The sequence below is a fragment of the Tigriopus californicus genome, chromosome 3 (genome assembly GCF_007210705.1).
Source record: "Tigriopus californicus strain San Diego chromosome 3, Tcal_SD_v2.1, whole genome shotgun sequence".
NCBI classification, from domain to species: domain Eukaryota; kingdom Metazoa; phylum Arthropoda; class Copepoda; order Harpacticoida; family Harpacticidae; genus Tigriopus; species Tigriopus californicus.
This window is the reverse complement of record NC_081442.1, coordinates 9,875,980-9,902,939: the sequence shown is the minus strand read 5'-3', so window position 1 is coordinate 9,902,939 and position 26,960 is coordinate 9,875,980. Positions and strand designations below refer to the sequence as shown.

The window sequence follows — 26,960 nt, the reverse complement described above, 5'->3', positions numbered from 1 at the left end:
ATCTCCTTTATTTACAAAGGTGGCGTGTTTGGATTGCAATAAGCAGGATTTTAATTGACAATTAATAGGCTCAAGAGACCAAACTTCAACGGTCATAATTCAAAATTTCGTAACACTTGGCTGTTATCATTGAATATGTTTTTTTCCGGAGTGCATGTTGCATATTCCAGATCCCAGCTGAGCCTCAACTGGCTTTCTTTCCCCTTGAGACATCGAATGCCTGTGAACTTTTCAGTTGTGTGTGAGGAATGTTGAAGTAACGGAATAACCAGATGTTTAGGTCCAAGCCACCATAAAAGAAATCTTTGGGGAATAAAAAAGTCTCAAGACGAGGCGAGTTATGAGCTTGAGAAAATCGATTTCGATCCGGGTGGAAAAAAAGTTTAATTGCCAGCATTGGCGAGTATGTTGAATTTGGAGTTTTGTCCTTGGGATGAATGGGAGGAGTATGACGGAAATCCAAGAAATCTATCCTCAGGCACCTTCAGTTTTCCCCAATCAAAAGGAACATTGACATTCCTCGAGATCAAAGGGAAAATCCTCCGAAAAGAGATTAACCAAACGAAGTGCTAACGATTCTGATCCGGAACACCCACTTTGAAATCCAATATTTGGGATCCATTTTCTCGTCTTTTGTACGTGCAATATATGTTCACTGCTTCCAAAAGCGGAGTAGGAGGACTTTCCTCACGATCATCTTCTTGGTATCAGACTTTGTAGCAAATCAGGAATGAGACCCGTTGCCAAGGGTTGGAGATGGTCTCCAGTGGCAAATGCTAATGATACCCGGGCTCTCGAACTCTCGTACTCTCCACCTTAATAACCTCTGGCACAATGTTGGTCGCAGTGTTGCTTGATACAAGTGAACGGGTAGTGAATGTCGAGAAATGGTGCATGAAGCACTTCAAGCAACACAGACGAAGGATAATTCAGGCTATTTTGTCAGTCTAATAACCACCCCTCACCCCTAGGCAGACTTTCTTCAAACACGGTCCATCTATCCAGTGGGGGTACCACAGCTACTTTGAAATGATCTGCGCCACACTTTAGCCTATGTCGTGATTATTGCTTTGAGGGCGAGGTTGCGTGAAAGTGGACATATGACGGGAACTGGGTCGTTACTTTGCTGACATGGGCAAGGTCAGTAACGTGCAAACGGTTACAATATTTATCATTTAGTTTTTGATAAGTTTTTGAACCTTAACATGCATTTCTCAAAGCTCGTCAAACCTATTTCAAAAAACAGCCAATTTCATGTTGCCTTTGGTATGCTCCTATTTTTATACACCTGTGGTAAGATCAAATATAGGTATGATAAAGTTTTGATAAGCGGATGTATCAATGTATCTTATTTCATATCTCAATGTTGAGAAACTATCCTAACTAACTAATGAAAAATACATTGCAGAACGTGCGGTTAATTGCATAATTTGTATATTTTGTCAATGTTAGTCCCAATAAATTGGAATAATTTTTCTGTTGGTTCTACAAATAATGTCGTCGCCTAATGAAAATAAAACCAACTTGGAGGGCTAAAGTTGGGCTCGTGAGGTGTCTGATCGCCACATGCACAGAGCTCAAAATTCTGTCATAATCCAAGACTTGAGCTAGGGAGGTCTTGACTCTTTGACGGAGAAGCACGACTGACTGAGTGACTGACTGCCTCATTCACACACAAGAACTGTACTTGGTTGCTTACTCCCTCGTCGACTGACTAACTGCTTGAGTGGCTGACACCCCACCACGTGTGGGCTGGAACATTCCGAGACTTAAGACAAAACCTCCGAACTATTTACTCTCAAATTGAAGATTAAGACTCTTCCTTTCTCGAAAGGCAATCTTTATGTGTTTCCAAATCTCGTCGTACTGCGTTATAGTTCAAGCCTATGTTCAGTACTGTGCAATATATTATACAATGATCTGCGCCAACGAATTGGAGCACACCTGACGTAAGTTCGAGCTCCTGGTGAGCCTGTTTTGTGGTGGTGGTATTTCTCAAACGTACGTACTTACTCACGTCTTCAAGACAGTTGCCAGCTACATATACTAACAAGTTAGAACTGTGAAACTAATCAGCACGACCTATCGTGTTTCAGACAGTGGAGTAAAGAGCTTGAGGATTGACATGAACTATTTATTTCCCTGGGAATTGGCTCTCGGTCCTAGGATCCTGCCTTGGTGCTCTTGGTAAAAACTGTCCAGGAACAAAATCTTGCTCGCCTTCAACTCATTGCTTGAGAAAGACCCGACAATATTATATGGGGCGGACCAGGGATAAAGACACCCCATCCGAACTAGCAATTAGTAACTTAAACACTTGTTTCTCAATTGGAAACGTTTCACAAATACGATTCCAACTTCAAGAACTTGCTAAGACATCCCCAATCTCGTACATGCTTATTTAAGGCGAATCATTAGAGCTTGAACGATTGACAAGGCATTCCACTCCTCAAACGAGTTTAATCGGTCAGTGCGAAAGAGAAATCGAAAGGTTCCAATAAAAACCACTCCAGGATAACGTTCCCTTCCTTTCTGTAGTTGTGAGTATCGTATCTTCGATCCTTAATGACTCGAGTCGTCCTCAATCATAATAGAAGCCTTGATCGTGATAGAGGTAGGGCGTAAAAAGAGGATCCTCTCTCGCTCTATTTTGCCATTACCCGGGTGGTTAGTTGATCATTGAGCATAGGAGATTCGCTCCCGGGCATCAAAGTTCGTTATTCATGGTGCATAAGATGAAGAGGACCATGAATCAATTTCAAGGGGTTGAGGGATTTCGAGCAAAAACGGCCAGACTTATCATATCGGGAAGGAGGAAATTGAAGTCATTGCCCTTCAATCTTTGGATCTCGGGGCTATTTGTCCGAACTTGGGCTTTGGGGCTGAAGACGGGAACAGGTCCTGGATCTTTTTTACTTCCAGAGGAAAAAACTGCAATTCGACACCTGTTTTGACTTGAAGCACCACATTTTGATGAACTTTTAAACACGAGTCCATTCTTGAGGACAATTGGAGCGGAAAGAATGATGGGAGACGGACGATTTGGGAGGGGGAAGAAAAGCTTAGTTTCTCTCCAAGATGGTTGGCCAACCCTAGTTTTTCGGTTTGAAAATGCAGCCGTATCATGATGGCCAGCTAGAATTTGTCGGTCATATCCGTTGAATCCCATCCTAAAATGGCTTTAATCAACCCATCTCTTTGGCACTCATTTACGAGTTTTCTCCATCAGAGCGAAAACGAACCACTACCTAAAATGTGGAGATGATTATCTTCTTCATTGGGAGTAACTCTGGAGTGGAAAAAAATGTTCCTTTTTTCATCCAGCCCAAAAAAGGGAGCAATTTTGATTCGATGGTCAGACGCATCTGAATGTTCGGGCTGATGAGTTCAAAAAAGTCATGATTTATGTGGAAACATGACACGCCTCGTTTCGTTTCCAAGAAAACTAGCTCATTATGTAACTCACCACTACCTACCGTAGACTAGCCATCTTTGAATGGAGGATAGAGGTGATATTCTGGGCATTGGGAAATGGTACATAATGGGGGGGACCATAAACTGGAATATTTTGCTCCGTTTATGTGCACTTACTATGGCTCATTTTGAGTAGGCTCCGAATCATTTTGTACGCTCTGAAGGTGGATGGAAAAGATTGCATATCTGGGATCTTCAAGCTCCTAGACTTTTTCAATGGTAGCTGAAAAGAGAAGGCGTCGCGTGCTTACGGACGAATCAGCCGTTGTTCATTCAAGGTTTCAGACATGAGCATGGTCAAAATGTTAGAGTGCACATGAAGATACCCTGACATGGGCCCTTTATGCTCAATTTGTGAATATCTGACAAAAATACAAAATGTGTGGATGAACCACAGCATTTTTATACCTCAAAGCGTTGGTATAAGCCATTGTATTTCCCTAACTCTTGACATGACCGTGTATGAAATGCAACAAGTTCGTTTCCTAGAGACTCGGCAAAATATGGGCGCTACTTCAAGTCTGCTTCAACAAGACGTTGGGGAAGGCAAGGGAAAGATGGGGAGCTCTCCCTGGAAAGCGAAGAGAATCTAAGATCTCGCCAGACCATAAAAATTGAGGTCCCTATTTTCAAGCACACCAACCCCAAAGGGTGGAATTATGGGCACTTCTTAGAGACCTCATCCCACCACAGCAGTAGCCGACCATAGTAGCCCCAACTTGCAAAGGTGAGCCATTTCACCAGATTATAGGGCCAAGGAAATTGAAGCGCTTCAACAGGTGGAAGCTAATTTTTCAAGGAGTCTTAAAACTCGTGAAATCAGCTTGTTCGGGCTTTAATGAGTTCCATTGTTGTATATATTTCCAGAGAGAAGTGGGCGCCAAGATCCCTCTATCACCTGCCCTTGATTGCCATAAACCTCCCAGGTATATTGAGACAGGATACAATCTCTTCATCAAACTCCTATCCCCCCTTAACCCTCTCGAGAGAAAAAGAGAGCCGAGACCCCGTTTCGAATTGGGCTTGTCAAAAAAATAGAAGCCAATTGTATTTCAAGGAGGGATTATTGGCTCGAGCGAACATTTGCAAGAGGTAGCTTTAGTTTTAAAGATGGACTAAACACATTGCTCGAGTTCTTGAAAATTAAGTAAAAACAGCCACCCTGCTTTTTCGCAATTGGAAATAAACAGACAAAAAGAGCAATCTCAAGATGGTTGGCAGACAACAATTAGTCGTGTGCCTAAGCTTCTGACTCGTCAAGACCATCTTTTAGTACTAGAGTCCGTCAAAAACTCGTAATAGCCCCATTTGCAAACAATTACGGCTGGAAATGGACCACCATCACTGTCAGTTAGTGGTCTCTTATCCACTAACATAACTTTCTACTGCCAAGTTTCTTTGGGACGATTCTTTTAGGCTGAAACTTGTCCAAGAGATTGGTGATATTGGGCAGCAAAGACTCCTCAATATATAAGGGAAAATTCCATTATCCCGTGTGAAACAACTGTTCTTAGGGAGTGTGCTGTATGGCGTTTTTATCTCTTCTCTGAACTTGGAAGTAATCACTTAAGCCATTATGGACAACCGCCTACGTAGAACCCATTCCAATTTTGCCCTTTAGACGACGAGCACATGGTTTTTGGTGCCACAATGAGTTATGGCAATAAGTTCCTTCTAAGAGTCCAGAAAGATTGCCGAAACACGGATGTTGACCTTTTGACCTTAAATAGACACAAATGTTACCCAAGCAAGAACTAAGACTTGTTTAATGCACAATAGTTTAGTTATCATTGGAGGCCCTCTGCGAATGCAGTGGCAAATGAGGATAACCGAGAAAGTGTTGCCCTATTAGGATTTGATCTGGGTTTGCCGTGTGAGAATTCCATTCATTCGTTCTTGTCATGCAAATGGGCGATCTCGTTGCAACCGTCACTGGTGATTTCAACAGTTTTCTTCCCTACCCCTCCAGTGTGGCAATGGCCATGTATGTCCTACCAGATTGTGTTCAGTAAGTAGGATTCTCCTTTTATTGTGTCATGTCAAAAGGATCTAAAAGGAGTAGCGGTAGCAAAGGGAGCATACAAATGACTCCTTCGTTGAGTCTGTCAATCAAGTGTTGCCGTTCCTCAACTGCTTTAGAATATATGTAGTTGAAAGATCAATCAATCCCTATATTTCCCATCATTTTTGTTCGCATGATGTGGAAAAAATCAGTTCAAGAAAAATAAAAGAGATAACTTGAAATGATTTTGCCAACTTGCTTGAATCAGAATTGCAAATTTACAACGGATTCCTTACATTTCTTCCTTTGATGATGTATATTGAACCAAAAGAATGAAATTGAAAATGAGTTGACGCCTTTTGAATGTTTTCACTCCGCAAACGTTGCTGTTATGAGCCAGAGGCTTTGCATAGATTTTAAGTCCAATGTGATTTAGTTCTGAAACGGAAAATGTATCAATGACCGACTGCGACGAATTGGCAACACTTGTTCCAACACAGGGGAGACTTTTCCTCAAACCGCCAACTCAAAAACCAATCCGGGTCGCTTTGAGCTAACCAAGCATACTTCATTGTATGCATAAAAACCAAAATTAGTAGCTTCCCGGTCTTCTTTTTGTCTACAAAGGTATTGTAGGTCTATTGTCCGTTTTATTGGATCGAAGAGAAACGCATATCTGAGGTACAACGGACAGACATCTACGGATCTGGTAATGAATGTATAAATAAATAAATAGCCATTTGAAATCTCATTGTCACTTGAGCAACTTGTTGAATATTTTAGCCGTTGAGAGAGCAGGAAACATATTTCTAGACTTATTCATTCCATTCTGTTCAAATCTGCCCATTCGTAACATCCTGAATGCCTATAAAATGGGGCTCTGAAAGGGGCTGAAAAGGAATGTTTCCCAAACTTTGACTCCGGTCCGTTGCTTCTTTGACTTTGGGCTCAAAACTGTTGAAAGCCATTTTTACTTGATTTGAATGGGCACGTCTTAACCCTGTGACCCATTTTCAGTCGCTGATCCAATTCTTCTCTCAACGATAACTCCAATTCTCGAATGATTAAGCAGAAGCTATACTAATCCATCCTTTTCGTTTAGAGCCCGACTTGCAGTGGGCAGAAGCTGGATGGGTTTATGAATCATTTACGAGGTAATTGTTCGACATTTCAAGGTTCGGTGGCATCATTGGGTTGAGATGGCAGTCTACGTTCGTTGGAAGGTCTCATTGAAAACAAAAGGTGAGCAAAAGTCTTGACACCAACAAATTGCAGAGATTTCAGATAAGTATAGGTTCATCTCGACGAGACCTAGGAGGCGCGATAGCTGCTACTCTCATTTAGAGGGGCCAAAGGCTCTCTCTATCTCTCTGGTGATGAAACAAACGACCTTCCAAGCGCTTTCATCCTGGAGAGTTTTGATTGCCAGCTACACTTGGTGTGAAAACTGTTGTTCTTTTGGTTTTGTACATGAAAGACAAAACCTATTTGAGACATTGTTGTTCTTGAACCTCAAATCGTTCCTTTCAACAAAAATATTGGCTTGAGCTCCACTGTCACATAATGAGAGGCATTGATAGCTTGTCATTACATCCAGTTTCTTCAAAAAATAGAAATGGGAACAAACTATGATTTTATCAATTCAAATGTCATATTTTGTGGTTGTTATTAGGGCGTAAGATTTTGAATCATGGAAGACAATTTTAGAACAAATATCACCACACCCCACAAAAGCTTACGTTACGTAAACGTTTTATGATTATTTCATAAAGTGCAGGCGAGGAGTTTAGTTGTCGATTGTTGAAGTGAATTGCTAGGGATAGGCCAGAGTTCGAAGTAATGGGCAAGTCTATCTTCAAATGGTTGACAGTGGGATGCAGCTAGCCTTCACTCACTGATCCATTCAAAGCAAATATACCTTCAAAAGAAATAAAACATATTTTTTTTTCATGATTAATCCATGTCCTTTCTTTCGTAAATGAGTTTCTGAGTAACCCAGAATGTAAGAGTGTGGCTGAGGGCTTAGTCTTCGAATGAGAAAAAAAGGATTCTTTTCACAACAAATTGACCAAAGCGAATCGGGATGGGCATCTTCAGTTCGCAGTTAGTTGTCGCGACCATTTTGCATCAAATTGGACAGGTCAAAAACACAGAAGTTAGATTAAAATCATTCCCACACCTTCTCTAGGATTTTCCCCCAAAAACATTTTGTGTTCCTTCACGGACACCTAACGTAACAGGTCAACCCCATCGCTTTGGGATACATATTAAGAGGCCGAAGATGGTTCGTCTGTGTGTAACAAGAATGTTTTACAACCCCCTGGTGAGTCAAAAGGTGGCAGAAGAACGAGAAGCAATATAGTTGATGCTCCTAATCTGGCGACGAGAACATCTTCGAACAACATTATTTATGGAGTAAGGCATTTTTTTCTCCCCCTCACATGTGCACGCACACAAATTACTTTTCTTCGACTTGTTTTTGGAACAAAGGGGGAGCTGGATTGGCTTCGAAATTAATTAAGACCATTTCTGTTGTACAGCTCGTGATGTGTGATCATAATTTATTGCTTTAGACAATAGCTTTCGGGCGAAAAAAAAACACTTGAGGTGGAGGTCGTCGAGCAATCAACATTGAAGCATACCGGGAGCACAGAATAATGCCCACTAAGATGACTCCCTTACCGGACAAGAACAAGATAAGAGGCTATCCCTTTCATTTGAGGGTTGATCTATGAAAATCTAAATGCACATTTATTGTTATATCAATTTCAAAGCGTCCTAGAGATTAACAGTTTCTGCCAAAAAGCGGCATATTTTTGCGGAAATCTTTACAATCACTACTGCCACATGATAGTTGAACTTTTCAATTTCAAGCAGTATGAATTTTGTATGTTATGTTATTCTTTATTCCTGAAGGAGTCCGTTAAGCGACAAAAAAATCTTTAGACGCATCTGAAAATAGCCAAATTCGTTCATGTAGCTAGACTTTGGCAAACAAGCAAAACTACGTTGAGATAAAATCTGGTTTTTCCTCGTGGACGTTTACCGCCATGAACGATTGTATTGTCACGGGCTGGACTAGAATATTGAGTCAGTATCATAAGAAGCCGACTGCTTTTGAGGAATGAAATTCAATCCCAGGCTCTAATTGATCCTCGTCTAACTCCACGTTCAGTGTTCTCACTTGGCATAAGTCATCTTATCTCCATAGAAACGCTGGCTAGGCATGGGGTCACATGATTCACATAACGAACGGTACCCTCTTAAACTGAATGAACGTACGTACTTGCGTATGTACAGACAGTATTGCACTAGTAACTCTCGGGCAACACCCCCTTGGGGCCAGATGCCAGATGTCTAACCACATACATCGTCAGGAGATAACTGGCTAGGGAATGAAACTAGACGTTACTGAATGTCAGAGATTTCAAAACCTTTATGATGGCTTGATTTGGACAGCTTGTTCAACTTTTCAATTCCGACGATTATTGAGGGATTCAGTTTTTTACCTTTGATGTCAATGCACTCCTTGCGTGGTCAGGATCTGATGACTCCAAAATGATTTATCATCTTGTTTATGCCTTTGCATGACAGGAATTGTCTCAAGCTTGATGAAAAAGCCATGTAAATCACTGAAGCGGAAATTCAATGTCATTGTATGATCCACCACAACTCGGCTACTACTCACATCAAAAGTGAATGAAGAAATTGCCTTTACATACTGCTTTAGGTTGAGAAAGTAATCAGTAGAACTTTCATTTCCTTTCACCCTAAAACGAATCAGGTTGCTTTTGGGAGATTGTCCAACGAATTTCCATCGCTTCCCTTTCAGTAGCAACACCACCACAACCACTACTACTATTGCCACTCTCCAATGTGAAGAAGAGAATCTTGGTCTTTCTCTCTCACCCTTAATGCACCTTGATTCACCTCAGACCGGATATCTACCGTGACATCTAATATTATGCTATTACCACCCAACAATGACATCGCTTCCCACACACCAAGATCCTAAGCACAACACTCTCCAAAAAGCTACACTCAACATAGAGTTTGATTATCCTTTTTAACCAAATGACTGCAAAGTGGAGCTCTCCATGTTGCATATCAACCCATAATGGCAAGTCGCACTTGTTGATGTTCAATGTAAAAGCTTCTGTTTGAACTCAAGCTTGGTCTCACTGCAGTTGCTTGAAAAAACAAGGGAAATGAACGGAAAACGACTGAAGCCACCGAAGACTCTATGGAGGGCGATGAGGGTGCTGATGAAGAATGTGGCACTGATCCAGGGCCTGAGAAAGACGGTTGGAGCACTGGAGTGCTGGAATTGATTCCGGAGCCAGAATGATTTCTGAGTCGAATGACTTCCAATTTGGACAATTGGCAAGCATGTCATAACAACCAAGGGATCTTCCAAAGGTGGCAGTCCAAATCTTGGAAGAAATGTGAAGCAGACAAACAGTAATGGTTCAGTCCCTCGGACATGATTGAGCAGAAAACTTTGAGTAATGGCGTTTGTCAGTTGCCAGGAGAGCACGCAACTCACCCCAGAATCGGATTTGAAATGCAATCTGATATGCCCAAAAGTCAAGAAAACGACGACAAATCGACTTGGGAAGATGGACTCCAGACACCTTGGATTGCAGATCATTATCGATCTTCCAACAGTTTATCTCAAAGACTTGACTCCCAACACGATTTACCCGAGTGTACAAATGATGGACTAGCAAAAAATACAACCATAAATTTAGTGAATGTCACTGGTATTTCCCACTTGCATGATAATTTAATCACCGGCCATGTGAAAATGTCAATGACGTCGAAAAGACAACAATCAGTGTGTCAGGGATGCCAATATGAGGGGCGCCGTCCTTGCTTGCAACAGCTGGAATGCCCGGAATAGACCTGGATGGAGAGTTCCCGAAAGCGGTATTCATGATGAATAGTTATTGAATGGTTGGACGGAGTGCAGGGATGTCTTCAATCATGGCTTTCAAGCAATTTTATGAGATTGTTTTTTGCAAGCACGCAAGAGGCGGATTAAGTCCCCCAATGAGGCTCGTTAGGATTCCACCGAAACCAAGTGAGTTGTCTGGATGGAAGACACATTATACAGGGGAGACCATCTCCCTTCAGCAATAGCTATTGATTAATGAGACAGACGGTTCTGATATCAGAGGGCAGAATCAAGATACAAGATGCCCAAAAAAACACGAATCTGGCCTCGGGTCTAGTATTTTGAGTAAATCAATGTAACCGTTGTCGAGGCCTAAACTTGCACCTTGTTATCAACGTGAACTTGTTTTCCGCCGCCAGGCATACTTGAATAAAAACAAGGCACTTTATAACTGCCCACAACCTCTTGGGGTCAGCAGAAAGCTTCATCAGTGAGTACGTGTAAGTCAAAGACCTCCTTCATTCAGGACTTCCAACCGGCATTCAAATGGCAACAAAAGAGCCCCCAAGGACCCGAAAGAGAGCCTCCCTCGATCTAAGTGTAAACCTTACAGGTGCAATTCACAAGGTAAGCGCGGCGAGGAGAGAAGCTTGGAGGCAAAATTGTAAATTGCTAGTTTCCAACCTGGAATGGGTTTCCAGTGGAATTCAATTCAATCAATCTTGGTCTCGCCAGTCTTTAAGGAACAAGTTGGTGGTTGGCTATAATTTACAAAGGCAATTATTAAAGAGTCTAGGTTGTGAACAGTACTTTCCATTTTTCGTTCAGGTTGTATTTGCCCGTTAGATAGTGCAGTTTATTTTACTGTTTTGCTTCAAAACATTTGGTCATTGACTAAAAAGCTCATTCTAACATTTGTGGAAACTTAAGTGGTCACTTGAAAAAAAAACCGATAACTTTTTAAATCTCCAATCTCAATTGGGAAATGAGTCATCATTCGAAGGATAGTTGTTGCAGCAAGAGTCATAAAAGTAGACTGCCACGCAAAATATTTGCCAATTGAATAGGGCGATGACAAACTAGATTTGCATGATATTGACCCACTTAAGAGACAAACCACTAGGTGCCTTCTTTAAAATAAGATGTTTCTCAAAGTTCATTACAACGGCGGTCCCTTTTATTGTAGAAGAATCCAAATTATAAGCTGTAAGAATGTTACCACTTCTGGCCCACCTATGAAACACCGTCCTGAGAGTGGATCGACCGTCAGCAACTTCATATTCCGAAATGAATGGAAACCTTGCTTCGAATACTTCAGAGCCCAAAGTTTGCAAGCTCAAGCGATTGAAGTTCTTAAAAGCATGTACCGTACTAGTACGTGCATATTCACGGAGAGGTGCTTCGAAAATGAAGTGGCCCTAAAAACTCACAATAGGATGAGCACTAAAGAGCTCCAATGACATTACCATCCTGTACCGAGAATCCACGATGAGAGGGGACCCACCTCACAGTTTCTATCCTGAGGGGCCCTTTGGATTATCCGTTTTTTGTGCACTGTACTCTACTATGACGAGGAGCCAAGGTGAGGGTGTCCAATGCTTTGACTGACGGTTCAGCCCTGTCTTTAGGGCACTCTTATCATGCCAATACCCTGGGTGCATCATCATCGTGCAATTCCATTGACACCCATGTTGAAGAGCAATATGGCTCGACGAGACCGTGCTGATGGAATTCTCAAACCATAATTCTTCAACGGTGAAGATCGTCTCTCTTGGTTCTCTCTTGATTCTTGACAGGACAAGCTTCCATTGGAAGTTTTCTGACTTCTTCTCGTTCTTCATGATCATTCACACGAGAGGCTATTCGTGATCACTTGGAAACTTGGGTAGTTGAATATGAATGGAAAACCAGTTAGATGTAGTGAATGAATTATGCTCTTGGAAACCCGGGGAGCTCCGTACTATTTTGGAGGGGGATATGGTTGAGCTTAAATGAACAATAAGGAATGGAGTTGCTCAACCATCGAATTTCCCATCCCCAACAAGGGGAGGCTTAGATTTTTTACCGTTCTACTCATTTTGGCGGCCATCTTGTGGAACTGGAGGGAAAGCATTACCAATCCGTTGTCAAAAATTGAGGGTTCAATCTCGACTTTCTGCGAGAGTGAAGTGAGTGAGGCAATCTGGCCATTTCCCAAATCTGAAGCCCCACATTATTTCACTTCCTCGTTCGACGAGCACTTCTCAGACTTCTTTCTTTCATTCTCAGAAAATTGACAGATCCACTTTCATCCCGGACAGTGGAATCGTCAATAATGGGCTTGGATTCAATCGGATGTCTCAATAGAGAGTGTGTGCACAAATGGCCGACCACCCCTAATTGAGGCTTAACCACAATCGAAGAGACCTTTTCAGAGCATTCCATCCTGGGTTTCCGAGGATGATGTTGATCGCGGAGATTCGCTCCATCCAATCATGTTCGGTAAGTTCAACATCTCTTTGGAGATGGACTGGCTTCGCTCTGGGGCACCTATAAAACCTAAAAACTAGTGATGTCTAGGGATTTGGGGGGGGATTCAATCCGGAGGATTTGAGACCATCATGTGCCAAGTACAAGACCGAGTTCTAATTGCACCTCCTACAAAACGAAATTTTCTTTGGGTGGCTCTTGCAAATTACGGACATCGCCACTCAAATCCATCATGCCATTACTCTCACTAAATACGTGTAGTTTTTGCCCCGATGATAATTTCTCGCAAACCAGCTGCTAATAAGACTACCAAAGCGTTGACTTCATTCAGGAAAGGCTTCTAGAACAAGAGTTATCTTATGAGAGACTAAACCTGGTACAAAAGGAACAATATGAGTGGTCATTGTTTGAACAATTCTCAATTATGGATGAATGGTGATTCGATTGTGGATGAAACTTCTAGCGAATTAAAACGCTGGATTCCAATTAAAGAAAATGAATTCACGTTTTTTAAAACTTTAGGCTTAGTTGACTCAAAGCTAGTGTCTCAGAAAAAAATTGAAGAACAATTCAACTTTGAGTTTCCTCTATACAAAATTCAAACGAAGGCAATGTGTAGCAAGTTTTTGTTCAAGGGCTCTAAAACTCGGCTATTCCTCCCCAAGTACACCCGAACAATACCTCCAACAGAGAAGCTCTCCGTCGTTCCGAGTTCGCTCAACATTCGTTTTCAGGCCGTTGAATCCCTCCACAAAACCCGCCCAATGTTCGTGCGATCCTGGTTTGGAAGCTCGATCGAGAGCTCGTCGACCAGTCTTCTCCACCACCAAGCGAGTTGTGTGTCAGTTGATCTGGCGCTTTGGAAGGGAGAACATATCTCGCGCTAACGAAACGAAACCAAGTGAAGTGAATGAACCTCATCAACAAACCCGGAAAGAAAGAGAAGAGGATTGTTATAGTTTTCGCGGGGGATGGAAAAAAGGCAGCACCCGAACACCATCCATCCATCTGCCGTGTAGTGAGCTGTAAGTGAGAGAGTGTCCGATGTCCTCATCTCTTTTGGGACCCGGACGAGAGAGAGGCCAAAGGGCAGCTGCAGTTTGAATTTGGGACGAGAGGACTTTCCCTTGGGGGAAGCCTTGAACGAACAGAGTGCGTATAATCATCCCCGAAGAGCAGAAGAGAGAGAGCGAGAAAGAGTGGCTCAAAATTATCGATGTTCGGCGAGCGATAACGGTTATGCGGAATAAAGAGTTCGTCTCCTCGTATCTCGTTTGAGTAGCGAGTGTGTGTTTGAATGAGGATCGTTATTAATCGATATCACTGGATTGTGTGTGTCCTTCTCGAAAAAGCCGTTGAACAAGTTCAGTCCGTGTGTCAACAAAGTGTAGGCACATGTTATTAGTTTTTTCCAGCCGATCAGGACAGATTGGAGGTGAAATTCGAAAAACGAAAGAAACAAATCGAGGAGTGATCGAATAACGACGATTGTTGTGTAAACTTCAGAATCCCCACCTGAGGTAAGTCATCAAGGTTGTTGGCACTTAAGTACCATATTGGTCTATTGGTTTCAGTTTCTTCGAATCATTTCCTTTCTCTACTAATTGCCAAAGGGTCCCCTTCCTGCCTTAATAGACCGAAAATGTCGTTGATTTTGGCCTCATCATGACATGGAAGCACATGCGAATAATTCGTTAGGGTCCCATTGGCTCATTTCCACATTAATTGATCATATATAAGCCGCTGCAGATAAAAAGGTCCATGAATTGCCGACAACGAGTACCACGACTCCGGTCGGTGTGATCAAAATTTGTTCTCATGCCATAAAGAGGTGCTGTGTTGGTTGGTTGGTTGGTTGGTGGGTAGGTGCCCTAGCGAAGCCAATCTTGGAGATGGCAATGAAAGTCAAAAAGTCAATCTTTATGATGGTCTTGTTAAATCACGGAGTCATTGTCCATCGGCTCGGCATGTTCTCCGTCAGGGAAAAAAGCGCATCGATCATGAGAGATTGAAAAAAAATCAAAATCTTCCTCGTTCCATCCAGGTTCGAGATGGGGTTTAAACATGTTGTGAGTGGAGGAGGAAGAAGAATAAGAAGACGGCCTCTTCTAGAACACGGATTTTAGTGCAAATTGACTTCCAATTTTCTTGGCTTTTTTTCAAAAACCAAACCACTTCAAGAAATGCGTTGTTCAACATTATAACGTGACATGATCATGGTTGAAAATTATTATTTTTTCTGCGCAAAAAACCATTTATTGCAACAGCATGTTTCGCAAGATGGCGAGAAATGATCAATAATCTTAGTTTGAGTTGTCAACCAGTATATCGGAGTTGCTCACTCTCATCTCCCATTGGATTCCACTGTCGTACGTCTCGATTTCTCAACATTCACCTCAAATCCCGGGCTCTATTCCCTTTATCATCTTGATCATAGTACTACTGGCTGACGCACTCACTACCAGAGGAGAGCTCTTGGAAGAAATAATGGAGGGAGGCGTGTGATGAGCGAGCAGATAATTGAAATTTTTCATTCATCTTCATCCCTCGTGGGGTTGGGAGAGGCTCTCGGAGTTCTTGATGTGTTTTGGACAGATTTACGATTGTCTATCGACCTCAAGGGAGTCCAAAGTACACATTACTCACACAAAGAGATTCGGCGGAAGACGTGTCATCGGATCACTTTGTGTCAAATTGGGTTAACCAATATTGGTGTCGAAATGTCACAACATTCACGAGTTTTCATTCGCCCTTATGAAGAGATGCTCTCCCTCAAGTAGGCGATGTTTCCAAAGGAGGACCTACCGCATTTCAAAGGTTGATTCGAACATTGTTTGGAACCGTCATTAAAAGCTCATCATTGAATAAGACCCCGCCAGAGGAGAGTTTATGACTCTACATCATTTCCCTTGATTACACGTAAACCTCGGGAGTTCAAAAATGTCGGTCTCTTCAGGCCTGAGTGAATTTTTTGATCCTGATAAGGAAGCGAGGTCCAATTTCCCATGATATTTGGGGCAACAAGTTCCCACTCCTACAATTTTGATGATGTATTACGTTTCATTCCCAATGTGTCTTCGGCTTCGAGTTTCCCTACTCGCTCACGAATTGAGCTGCATTTCATTTCGCCGTTTTTTTGAGCGGATTTGAAACCTTCATCCGATCATCATCCAAGGAGAATGTTTCTTCCCATCCACAATAATAGTTCGAGAGAGTTTTCTCCGTGACCGCATTGGTGATCTGGATGATTTTTTGCTCTCCCAAGTGGGCCTTCATCAATTGTGAACAAGATGATGATAACCTCGTCGGTCGTCAAAGTCGTCTAGGTATTAACCTCCAACCCCAGAGTTCCTTTCTTTCAACAAAGAGCCACTAAAACCATCTAGGTTTTCAAGCTGCAAATCACATCATGCTATGAAATGAATCTGTCGTGGTTTCAATTTGAACTCCAGAACTGCCAGTGATTTATTGCGATGGGTTTCCACAGAATTGATTAGTTTTACCTGAAATCACCTGCGAACTCAAGTCCGGCTAATCCGAAGTTTAGTTCCTCGATATTAGTGTGAAATCAAGGTTTCACGTGGTTTTGTCGAAAAAAGTTATCGTAGAGATCAATTGGCCTGTCAACTACAATTTTTTCTGTCGAGGACAGTTTTTTGGGGAGGCTGAAGAATCGCGAGCTTATCCTATTTTTGGTGTCGTGACCAACTCTAGAGACTTTTGCCCTTGGCCGTAAGCGATTTGTTCAAGAAAAAGAGTACCCGCCAAGTGATGTAACTCCAGGTCACAAGGTGGACTTGCTTTTAGCACCCAAAATCTCGGATCGAGACCTCAACCCGATTCCCATTTTCTTTTGGACCTTGAACAAGTGAGATCGGGAAGCAGATTAGTTGGGAAAATGGAAGATGGTGTATCAGTCACGAATCGGTAGAAGCGAAATAACTCAGATGTGTGTGTGCATGCGTGCTACTTGAAGGCACTGTATATTGCATCAGCTCGACATTAATCAACTCCCAAGGAGGCCCAATTGAGGCTGGATTTTGGAGTTTTTTTCCCTCAACGAACAAGGCACGTACGAACAGTAGGTACACGTATTGTAAAACGTAAATGGACTTCAAGGTCACTGAAGGTGATCAACATGCGTACTTCCGACTACCGATCGTTCCTGATGCTTCAGGAGCTCATTACCAGTGATCTCGATGAATTTAATCACAACACCAATTTCCCCAGGTCCGGATCCCTAATCCACCTACTCAGGAATTTGTCGGGTTTCAGTTTTGGCATTGTTGCTCCTTAGACCATTGATGGCAATAAACGTGCCTAAAAAAGACCTCATCTCTTTTGATTTCAGGAATGCACCCCAACGTATAAGGCGCCGAATCTGGAGTGTCGGCTTTGAATTGGACCAACCAATTGAGTCGGGTGCGTTTGTAATTATCATGAATATGAGTGATGGAGAGAAGCGCCCAGATCTCGGAAGCGTCTGATTCTAGACTTATGAACAATTCCCGGCCAAAGTTGGTTGACGAATCCGATTCCGAACCATTGTTGACTTGCCGACGGCGTTCCAGAGCGAATTCCTTGGGACGAGAGAGGAAGTTTCAATTAACCAAAAAGAACAACTTGAGCATGGAGAACATCCATGACCACAAACGAGAGATGTCGCCTCTCAGCTATGAGAAGAATGTACGACGGATGATCGGAGCCGGCTCTCCCGCCCAACCAGGCCCTCAAGAAAGGACTCCCAAGCCTGTAAAGCAAATCCGATTTGATTTGGGAGACGGGCTCATCCGGGATATGAATACCACATTCACGCCTTCGCCCAAAGAGTTCAAGCGCATGAATAACCAACGGAAGACCCTCCGAAGTGCGAGGTGTATGTCCACAATTGTCACCGAGAAGGAGCGAGCCATCCTGCAACGAAAGCAAGAGGACAGAAGTGCCAGTCCCCGGATCCCCAATGGCATTGTCCAGTCCATGTGCAGATTGTATGCTGACAATTTTGGCTCGTCGTCCTCTTTGAAAAAGAGCTCTCCAAACGGGACAATCAATCGCAGTCATAGTTTCAATAGTCCCGGCTCTCCTAGGGTGTCCAGTGGGCAGTACTCTCCCCACTCGGACAATCTTGAGATTGATATTAATGAGAGTCCTTCGCCCAGCGAGACGTCCTCTCATTCTCCTACCCAAGACCCGGGCATCATGGGTGAGAGGAAAGGCTCTTTCCGTTTGTTTCGAAGTCGGAGTTGGTCCTTCAAAAAGAAAAGCAATTCATCCCCCTCCTCGTCGTCATCGCCAAATGAGGTCAAACGATGCTCGCCGAGTTACAGTACCAAGAGCCAGGATTCGGGCTTCTCCGATTCGGGCGAATCCCATAGCCAACCTCAAGGAGGACCGCGATCCAGCACGTCATCCTCTTTGCCAGAGGAAGAAAACAGTCCAGTGGCACATGTCAAAAGTTCAATAGGGAACATCGCTAGTCTCCAAGAAGGATTACGAATGAAGCGAGAGATCTTCGAAGAGTCCGAGAAAGAGAGGAATCCCCATTCACATCTGCTCTCCCACAGCGCTTCAAATCTGTTTGTTCAACATGTCAATGAGGAAGAAGAGGGCAATAAAGCCAGCAAGCAGTTCTATCTGCGAGAAATCACCAAGTTTCATCAACAGCAACGATCTCAAGAGTTCCACTTGGAGAGCTCACAACTGAGCGAGACACTGGACGATGCCAGTCCCATGTTTTCAACCCCTGTCCGTGCCTCATTTCGACGTAGACCCCGGTCCATGATCGAGGAAGCTCGAACACCGAGTAAAATCGATTCCCGGATTCGGCTCCGGGAGGTCAAAGCCAAGCATCAAGTTATTCATAACGGACCGTCCAGTGCCTCCAGACGATGGTCCAACCTCGAAATGGCTGCTCTTCAAGGCCAGATGGGCCAAATGGGCCAAATGGGCCATGTGGGGCCAGGGAAAGCGACTCAAGAGTTGTCCATGATTTCTGAACCGCGGATTTGCGACCGATCCGAAATTCCTGAGGGCATCGAGCCGTCTTTGATTGCGGTTTACAGTCAGTATATGAACTATGAGCCCACCCTCACCGACATGTCGCTCCAAAAGAGTTACAGCCGCGCCCAAAACGATCGAGATATCTCACAAATGAATCTTTTACCGGGTGCGGCCGTTGATGGAACGACCACCCAACTTATGATGGAGTCATTCAACAACCAACAACTCCAAGACACGTCGGCTCTTCCACGACGGATTCTGGCTCCTGTGGAACAGAGCACTCTTCTCTCCACCACGGATCAAGTGGGACATGGGGCAATCATTGAACTGGAGACAAGTGGCAGCAGTGGGAGTAGCAATCGAAGTCTTCATCAACAGCAACTTCAATACCTAAAGGACATTCAGCAAATCACTCAACATCATTATTCTGCCTCGGTGGATTCCAGGTCTCAAAGTTCTTCGGAAGCTAGCAGGTAAGCACATCTCCATTGACATAATTGAGGCTTGCAGAAGTCCTAATGGGGTGTAGTCGACGCACTAAGGGAAATTGGGACTTTGACAATGGCCGGCCAGGATGAGTGTTATCGATCTTTGAAAGTCGACATCTTTTCATCAGTGGAGGGATCGACCATCCACATGCAAAAACTTCACTTAGACCCCCGTGTTATCAAGTTAATGACCCTTGGAGTGTCATTTGAGACTCCAGCTCGATTCTCGTTGCACGAAATTGCAGGGTCCAATCCACAGATCACCCGGGTGATGTGATGGCCGATGGTCTTGTGGTTCCTGGACAGAGACTCCTCCTTTTTGTAATTGCATCTTTTCAGGAAAGAGAGAAAATTCTCAACTAAAACCATTTGTCTTCTGGACCTTTTCTTTTTTTGAGCGAAAATCGAGATCACTGAGAGTGTAATTGTCCCCGAAAAATGGGGGTTTAGGAAGCCGAGATCTCAACGCTCTCTGAAGCGTGACTGAGGTCACGATATTTAATGACGTCACACTCTAATTTTAAGCTGATTGGATTTTCCCAAACATTTCAACATGCGACTAGCTAGCAAGACATCATCAAAGTCTGAACCAATGCAACCCAGTCCAACTTCATGACCGTAAACTACTCATGAGAGTCGTTCTAGAAAAAAGTCTGGAAAGTTGTCAGGACAAAAGTGTCTGGACGAATCTTCCCTCTGACCAGAACGGACGGCAGGGTGATGGCTCGGTCATAAAGCTGGGTCAGAAACAATAGTGACAAAAGTCACACCTCTTTAGCTGACTCAGAAAGTAGAAACTGTAGCAACTTCTTCGTTTGCAGAACACAACTTGCACACAGGGTGCAGTATTGGGATTTGGAGGGTAACTTGACGACAATATTCCACCTGACCGATGTTTTGGTTCTTCTCTCAGAGTGTCTGAGAATGATGCTCTTTTCTTCAGGTTGGCTGCCAAGTGAAATCATACCTCTGTTTAAGCAGGGTTTCAGACTCAAAAGAGGGCTTACCCTACACAAACATGGCTATCTCGGTTCCTACTTGAGTTCACACAAATGCTCACAACGATTTAAGACCTTTTGGACGAGGTGTAATTTTAGAATTAGAATTCTTGGAGACACAGCCAAAATATGGCAGTATCCTTTTGATGAGGGTAATCTTCATCGTTCCAAGTTGAAAAATGTAATTTGCACTTTAAACGATTTTCTCAGAGCTGCCAAACAGAATCACAAGGTTGTTCAAGATTCAATTCTTAAACAGGCCAGCGAATGAGTCTTTCGAGGATGCCTAGCATTTTTCTAGCTACGAAAAGACATCTTTCAGGCATCTAATCGTAATTCACCATCACGCACAAAAAAACGGGTCCCCCAAGAATAATCATCTCTGCGAACATCAAACAAAGGGAATGTATTAGAGTGTAACGAACTTTTGTCTAGCGCTCTGATGTCATCTCAATCAGTCCAAGAAGGCACCCAAAGCTCCTGTCATGAAGTCGAAACTAAAGAGGGAGTATCAGTAATCCTGTATTGATATGGAAATTGTATTTGTCCAACGGGACAAGGGAATTTGGCGACTGTTTCCCTCCAGTTGGTCTCCCCCAATGGTTGTTGAAAAGTGGCTGTTAGGAGACTGGAGCGTTTTATCTCCACCCTCTTCCATTCAGTTGGAATCATTCTCTCACTGTTCGGCTGTCCGAGGACTCTTGTCAAATATCATCTCATCCACGGGGTGTTTTTGTTCTTGGTCTTCGAGCCGTTCGTCTTCTGTTTCGGCTTTAGAGTGCTTTAGAGGCATAAGTATTGACAGTGTAGTTGTAAATTGTACTCACTTTTAGTCTTCCTCTTCAGTGGAGTGGGGGAGAACTTATAAAGTGCTTTAAAGACAATGCCAGTATTGCACGTGGGGATAACACGAAAAAGACCTCCTGATCTCAAGACATGATAAGACTCCAAGTTGACCGCTCGAAAAAAAAACAGTCAACAAGACTCTTCAGACAATTTTGAGGGGGATCTTGAATGATCATGTACCACAGCCCCTTGCAATCCAGTTTTTTCGACGACAACACGCTTTTCATTTGGGACTCATCTTCACGTTTTGATCTCACTGACAACATATAACGAAATAATTTCATTGTGTACTCTCGATTTTGATGTCGGGAAGGTCGAGTTGTGATTGTTTGTCCGCACCCTGTGATTGATGACAAGTAATGAATTGACTCATTGGAAGTCCGGAGGCAGAGCTCAAAATTTGGATGGGGTGTTTGACATATGGAGCTAGGGGCAGATGCCCATGGGTTTTTGAATTCCTCTCTTACATCACTGACATTGCTGTGCTTAAGACTGATTCGTCTATTTATAAACATTTTACGCCAAACATCTGCGCTTAAAAATCTCCAAAGAGAAACCAGCTGCTTTGTACTTTGCCAACCCCATTTACGTGAATCCCATTATTGCACTGCTAACCACATTTGGGGGGTTCATGCGTTCCATTTTTCACTACCGAAGGAGATGGGGGGGGGGCAAGTGAAATTTCGTGAAATGACTGGCCAATTCCTATTCAGTCTTATCATCTTCGTGTTCATCATCTTTTGTAGCAATGAACAGTACAATAAATAGGGGAAGGGAAAGAAAGTGTGTTAAGTAATGACTACTGAGTAATTTGGAATATTTGGACAATTCTCAACTAATCACCGACTCGCGTTGTTCAAGCACCCAAGCAATATGAAGGAATTCTAACTTGGACGAGGAGATTGAGCATCCTCCTCATCTCGTTAAGATGATCTTCTCCACGATTGGAATTCTTGAGGTGATGCTGCACTTATTCCATGGAAGAACTAAAAACAAATTGTGCTCATCATGGACTTGGTTATCTCCAGAACTACGGGAGAGAAACCATCTTAAAACAGGTTCCCAACAATCTTAAGCACCACTTTCTTTGACTCCCAGGGCTCTAAAGACATGCGGGAAAGCAAAAACAAGTTGTTCAGATTGAAAATGAGATCCTCTTGGTTGACTAATTGACTTCGTCAAGACTTGTTCATCATTCCGTGTCACCAGTTATCAATGACTTATGCACCAATCATACAAGCCTTTCAAGTCACTTGTCAATTCTGGGAGTGGCTTTGGTCATGACAACTTCCGCTCGAAACACGTGCCACACTTCAAGCTTAGGTCGTCCTTTGAGAATTCGACTCTGTTCATAAAACGAGAAGAAGTGAAACACACCCCTAAGTTATGTTTAGAAATGCCAATGTTGCGTGATGTACGTAACTCTTCAGATAGTTGTCGTTGGTTGCCACGGGTCCGCGGGTGTCATTTGGGAGGTATTAACTTGCCGATCCTTAACAAGATCGGGAATACAACTTCCTTCCTGGATTCAGCTTTTCCCGACCATACATGAGCGAGGGAGAATTCCATCGACATGCTATGTTACGTTTTGTGGAAATCATGAAAATTCAATGTCTTCGAGTAAAGTTAGTGCTTGTGATCAAATATGGAGCTTTACGTAGATGAGAGAAAGAGAAGAGACCCACCCTCAGTGAGCCATGTAAAAGCCTCGGCAACACCTTGATGTGGCAATGTGTCCGCTGACAGATGTCCGGGGTGCTTTCCGAAACATCTCATCATCACCTGCTCCTCATAAAACTTGTTATCATTTGCTTATCCACTCAAAAACAAAACAAGGTTACTCTTTTTCCGCAAGCTCAAGTTAACCAAGAGTCATGCTAATGCCAAAACTAGTCCGAAGTCCGACTACATGTTGAGGTGTTTAAAAGTCCTCATTGTGATCCTGAAAAAAGACCCAGGTTCACTCTTTTGGGAAGCAGATGTTGTTTGAGGTTCCCCTCCTCCCCCAATTCAAGCATACTGATAGGTAGGTGAGTTGCCTTCTCGCTACAATAGGTTTGATCTCCCCAAGCCTAAAAGCTTTTTAAACTCTACTGGTACAGAACTGAAACCCTTAGGAGCTGTTAGAAGTTGGAAGTTGGAAGTCGAAGCCGTCGGTTTAGGGCTCTAAGATGGCACACGTTGCCTTGCCACTAATAGAGATCCGAGGAGTCTGCTAGCAGCTGGACTCTAAATGTCGGTTAGAAACCATTTTCCAGGACAATTTCACGCCTACTGATATCTAATTGAGTCGGCAGAGGCCGTTCTTTCTCATTAAAAGTGATGTGACGATGGTTGGTTTTGCATTGAAGAGAGTGTGAGAAGTGTCCCATTCACTGCGTCCAACGACCGTTATCCTTCCAGACAAACTCTCAATCGATATGGTGTGGTCATTGTTTACCGATTGAAGGAAAAGTATTGCACGTGGTGGTATCTAGAGACAGATCTCATCAGGGTGAGAGACAAAACTTAATCCTCTCAGAGAAGAGGAAGATTGCATCAAAATGAAAACAAAACCTGATAAAAATAGCCGAGTCTTAAAGCTGCCGGATGGATGAAGTGGTTTCCAGGGGTATTGGAGGGTGATGGGCACTTGGAATGTTAATGCAAAAATCTATCCAATGGATTTATTCAAAACCAGTCTGTTAATGATTGGGAGAGTTCGGATTCAATGAAGCCGTAATCTAATCAGTCCAAGGCCATCCTTCAAAAATTCGTTTTTTTCGGAGGAGCTTTGAAAAGAGTTCTTTAGAATTGGAACTAGGACCGTGGTCGGAGATCTCAGAAGCATCATTTTTCCCCTCCTCCTCCTCCTTCTCTCTCAACTTTTGACACCCAATAAATGAGGTCTATTTCAAGCGGTTTTGAGTTAACGATTGCTTGCATGATTCTCCAGATTTTCAATCAAAGCGGCTCGAGAGCATTTCACGCTTCCTGCACTTGATCAATCAAGTGCAGATGAGGGGCTCATGGAAAGCAAGTCCATGGGTTGTTCTTTCATTATAATATCAAACTGATTTAACGTTCGTGGTTGGTTGGTCTGTTGCAGCTTCTTGAATTCGAGTCCCGTGGACGAGTGGTGGCGAGATCTTCACATTTGGTGTGAACCCGAGTGTATGACATATCTTCAGAGCAAGCCCATTCTTCATCAAGAAGCCAATTCCCAACAGCCAGGTTCTTCAACCAATCAGGTCCAGATTCTTGACACGAACCAGATGATTGAGATCATTCGCAAGCTTCAACGGGGAGCTCGGGCTGTGCATGTCACTTTCAATGCTTTGAGCAAGTAAGTTGACGCTCAAAATGAACTCAAAATGCCGTAGACATTATTCCCGGGCTGGTTTTAGTAAACAGTAGGTTGCGAGAATATTCTGTAACGTTGCGACGTGCATCCATTTTTTTCAGTCACTTTTGTGCCATGAACCTGATTCAGATCAGTAAAACGCTCTCCACCTTGATGACCCAAGTGCAAGAATTCATCTTTGAATACAATCTGAAGAGATCTTTGACCCACCTCAATGGTCTACCTTCGGACAAAATGGATGGGAACTCGAGCAATGTGGGCTGGGATTTCCCAGGTTTGAAAAATCGTCGGAACTTGATCGCCAACCAAGAACTTTCCAAAGAATCTCAGAAGTTCAATGAAATCCTTTTACTCCAACAACGCACCGTTCTACAGGTAAAATGCACATTAAAAACCTACCCTTTTGTGAAGTGTCATTATTTTATCAATCTCTTCGCTTTATCTAGATTGTTGACCGGTTAAAACTTTGCGCCCATCGATGTCAGTACACTCCACAACAACCTCTTGCCGAAATCAAACGCATTCTAGCTGCCTTAGACAAAGGTTTCAATAACCTGGTGGATATGATGCTTTCCCGAGAAATGCAGCTACTCATCCGAGAACTGGATACACCATCGTCAGAAATTGGCCTTCGCTCGGCCTTGAACACTGTCATTCTACTAGGGAATGAGGGATCCAACCACTTGTGCTCATTATTGGCCCGGGAAGGTGGAGTTAGATGTCTCTTGAGACATTGCCATCTCATATATTCGCCGTTGCCATCCATGACCAATCTCAATTCGAGTCAATCTAGTCCCATCACGGTTCCAGCCGATGAAATTCGAATCCTAGCTCTCCGCGGTCTTAGCTCTATCTGTTGTGTAGCAGAATGCATCCGAGAGTTTGAACAGGTAATTATAGCCTAATAAAGTAATAATGAATCATTGCAAACCATCAAATATCAACTAACAATGGCTTTCTGTTTAGCGCGGAGGTTTAAATGTGTTACATGAGCTGCTATGCACGCGACAGTCTTCCACTGAAGACCGTATCGAAAGTGCAGGAGTTCTAGCTCAGATCACCTCCCCGTGGATCAGTGACAACCACAAGATTAACAACCTCGACTCGTTCACCCTTGACATGGTGGCATCTCTCAGTGGTAAAACGCTTATATAAGAATCTTGAAATGGCCAAATTATTAATGATTACTCCCTTTTTTAGATCTTGCTAGGATCAATGGGGGAGAGGAGACTTTCCTTTTGGTAACAGCGGCATTAGCGAATCTGACCTTCATGTCACCGATGACATCGGCAGCCATGAAACGGTGCTCCACCGTGAAGATATTGGTCAAAGCTGTGGAAGCCTCTCCATTCACCACGTTATTCGCCAAAGATCAGGTAAATAATCGCTCATTAAACTTTAGACAGGAAAAGAATTCAAGAGCCACGCTTAAAACTGACTTATACCTACATAACAGGTTGTCACAGTGCTGGCAAATATGGCGGCAAATTCAAATTGTCGTCACGACATCTGTTCAGTTCGTGGAGTAGAGTTCCTTCTATCCATGCTTGATACCAAAGTCAACGGCCAACTGAACCAAGCCGAGCAAGCTGCGGCTGAACGGGTGCAAAAGAAGGCTGCCATTGCTTTGTCAAGGTGAGTGTTTGATTAATTCGGACTGATGCAGATCAAACAGAGAGGTAACAATGATTTATATTATTTTTTTCATCCTTCTAGATTGTGCAATAGTCCTGAGGTGTGCATGGAAGTGATCCAATTTGGTGGGATTGACCGTTTGGTAGAGCTATGCAAGGACACTAGTGAACGAAATTATAGCGATGCTGTCTTAGTCGCATGCTTGGCCGTCCTCCGAAGGCTGAAGGCCAACTTGAACAATCCAGAGATGAAGGCTGTTTTCGACGACTTGAACGCGTCGGACTTGATCCAACCGAAACTGGTGGACTCCTTCTTAGAATACAGCGTCAAACAAGAGAGTTACGTCTAGTCAGAGTTAAAACTCCAGCGTGTCATAAAAGAAGAACCAAACAAAGATTTCCTCAAACCAAATCGAATAAATGAATGCAATTTTTTTATCCTACTACAGTGTCTTTGATTTCGAATACTTGCAAAACCTATCTAGGAATCATGATCGCTCTGAATGTTGACTGTTTATTTCTACTTGAATATTATGGATTATTTGTAACGAATATTGCATGCACGAAAACGCAAATACTTTCACTTAAAGATTAGAAAATTTAAGAACTTCATAAAAAACAAGTCAATTGTGCATCATTTATGGGTTTGATTAAATGAGCCCTGTTTGATACAGTAAAAAAAGATGTACTCAAAGTTAATTAGGTTCAATTGTAATTTCCTCATGGATTCCAAGAAAAACGTTTTGTAGATATTTTAAAAACTCCAACATTTACGCAGAACAAAAAACACTGGCTATAAAACTGTGAAG

At 43.0% G+C, this 26,960-nt stretch overlaps 1 protein-coding gene and 1 long non-coding RNA gene across 3 annotated transcripts in view; both read left to right on the top strand.

The window, feature by feature from the left end:
• LOC131877810 (uncharacterized) overlaps positions 1 to 10,235 on the top strand; it is a 38,066-nt gene extending 27,831 nt beyond the window's left edge. For both annotated transcript variants that reach the window (XR_009372915.1, XR_009372914.1), the window contains one exon: positions 9,309 to 10,235. This is a non-coding gene — a long non-coding RNA (uncharacterized LOC131877810). The remainder of the gene's footprint in view (positions 1 to 9,308) is intronic.
• A 2,490-nt stretch (positions 10,236 to 12,725) lies between these two features.
• Positions 12,726 to 26,594, top strand: LOC131878265 (uncharacterized). Its single transcript, XM_059224187.1, has 10 exons — positions 12,726 to 12,854; positions 13,577 to 14,362; positions 17,194 to 19,315; positions 24,263 to 24,499; positions 24,619 to 24,892; positions 24,964 to 25,407; positions 25,484 to 25,655; positions 25,718 to 25,893; positions 25,974 to 26,152; positions 26,234 to 26,594. The coding sequence occupies exons 3-10, from the start codon at positions 17,295 to 17,297 to the stop codon at positions 26,499 to 26,501; spliced, it is 3,771 nt and encodes a 1,256-aa protein (XP_059080170.1). The 5' UTR covers positions 12,726 to 12,854; positions 13,577 to 14,362; positions 17,194 to 17,294; the 3' UTR covers positions 26,502 to 26,594.
• Positions 26,595 to 26,960: the final 366 nt, after the last annotated feature.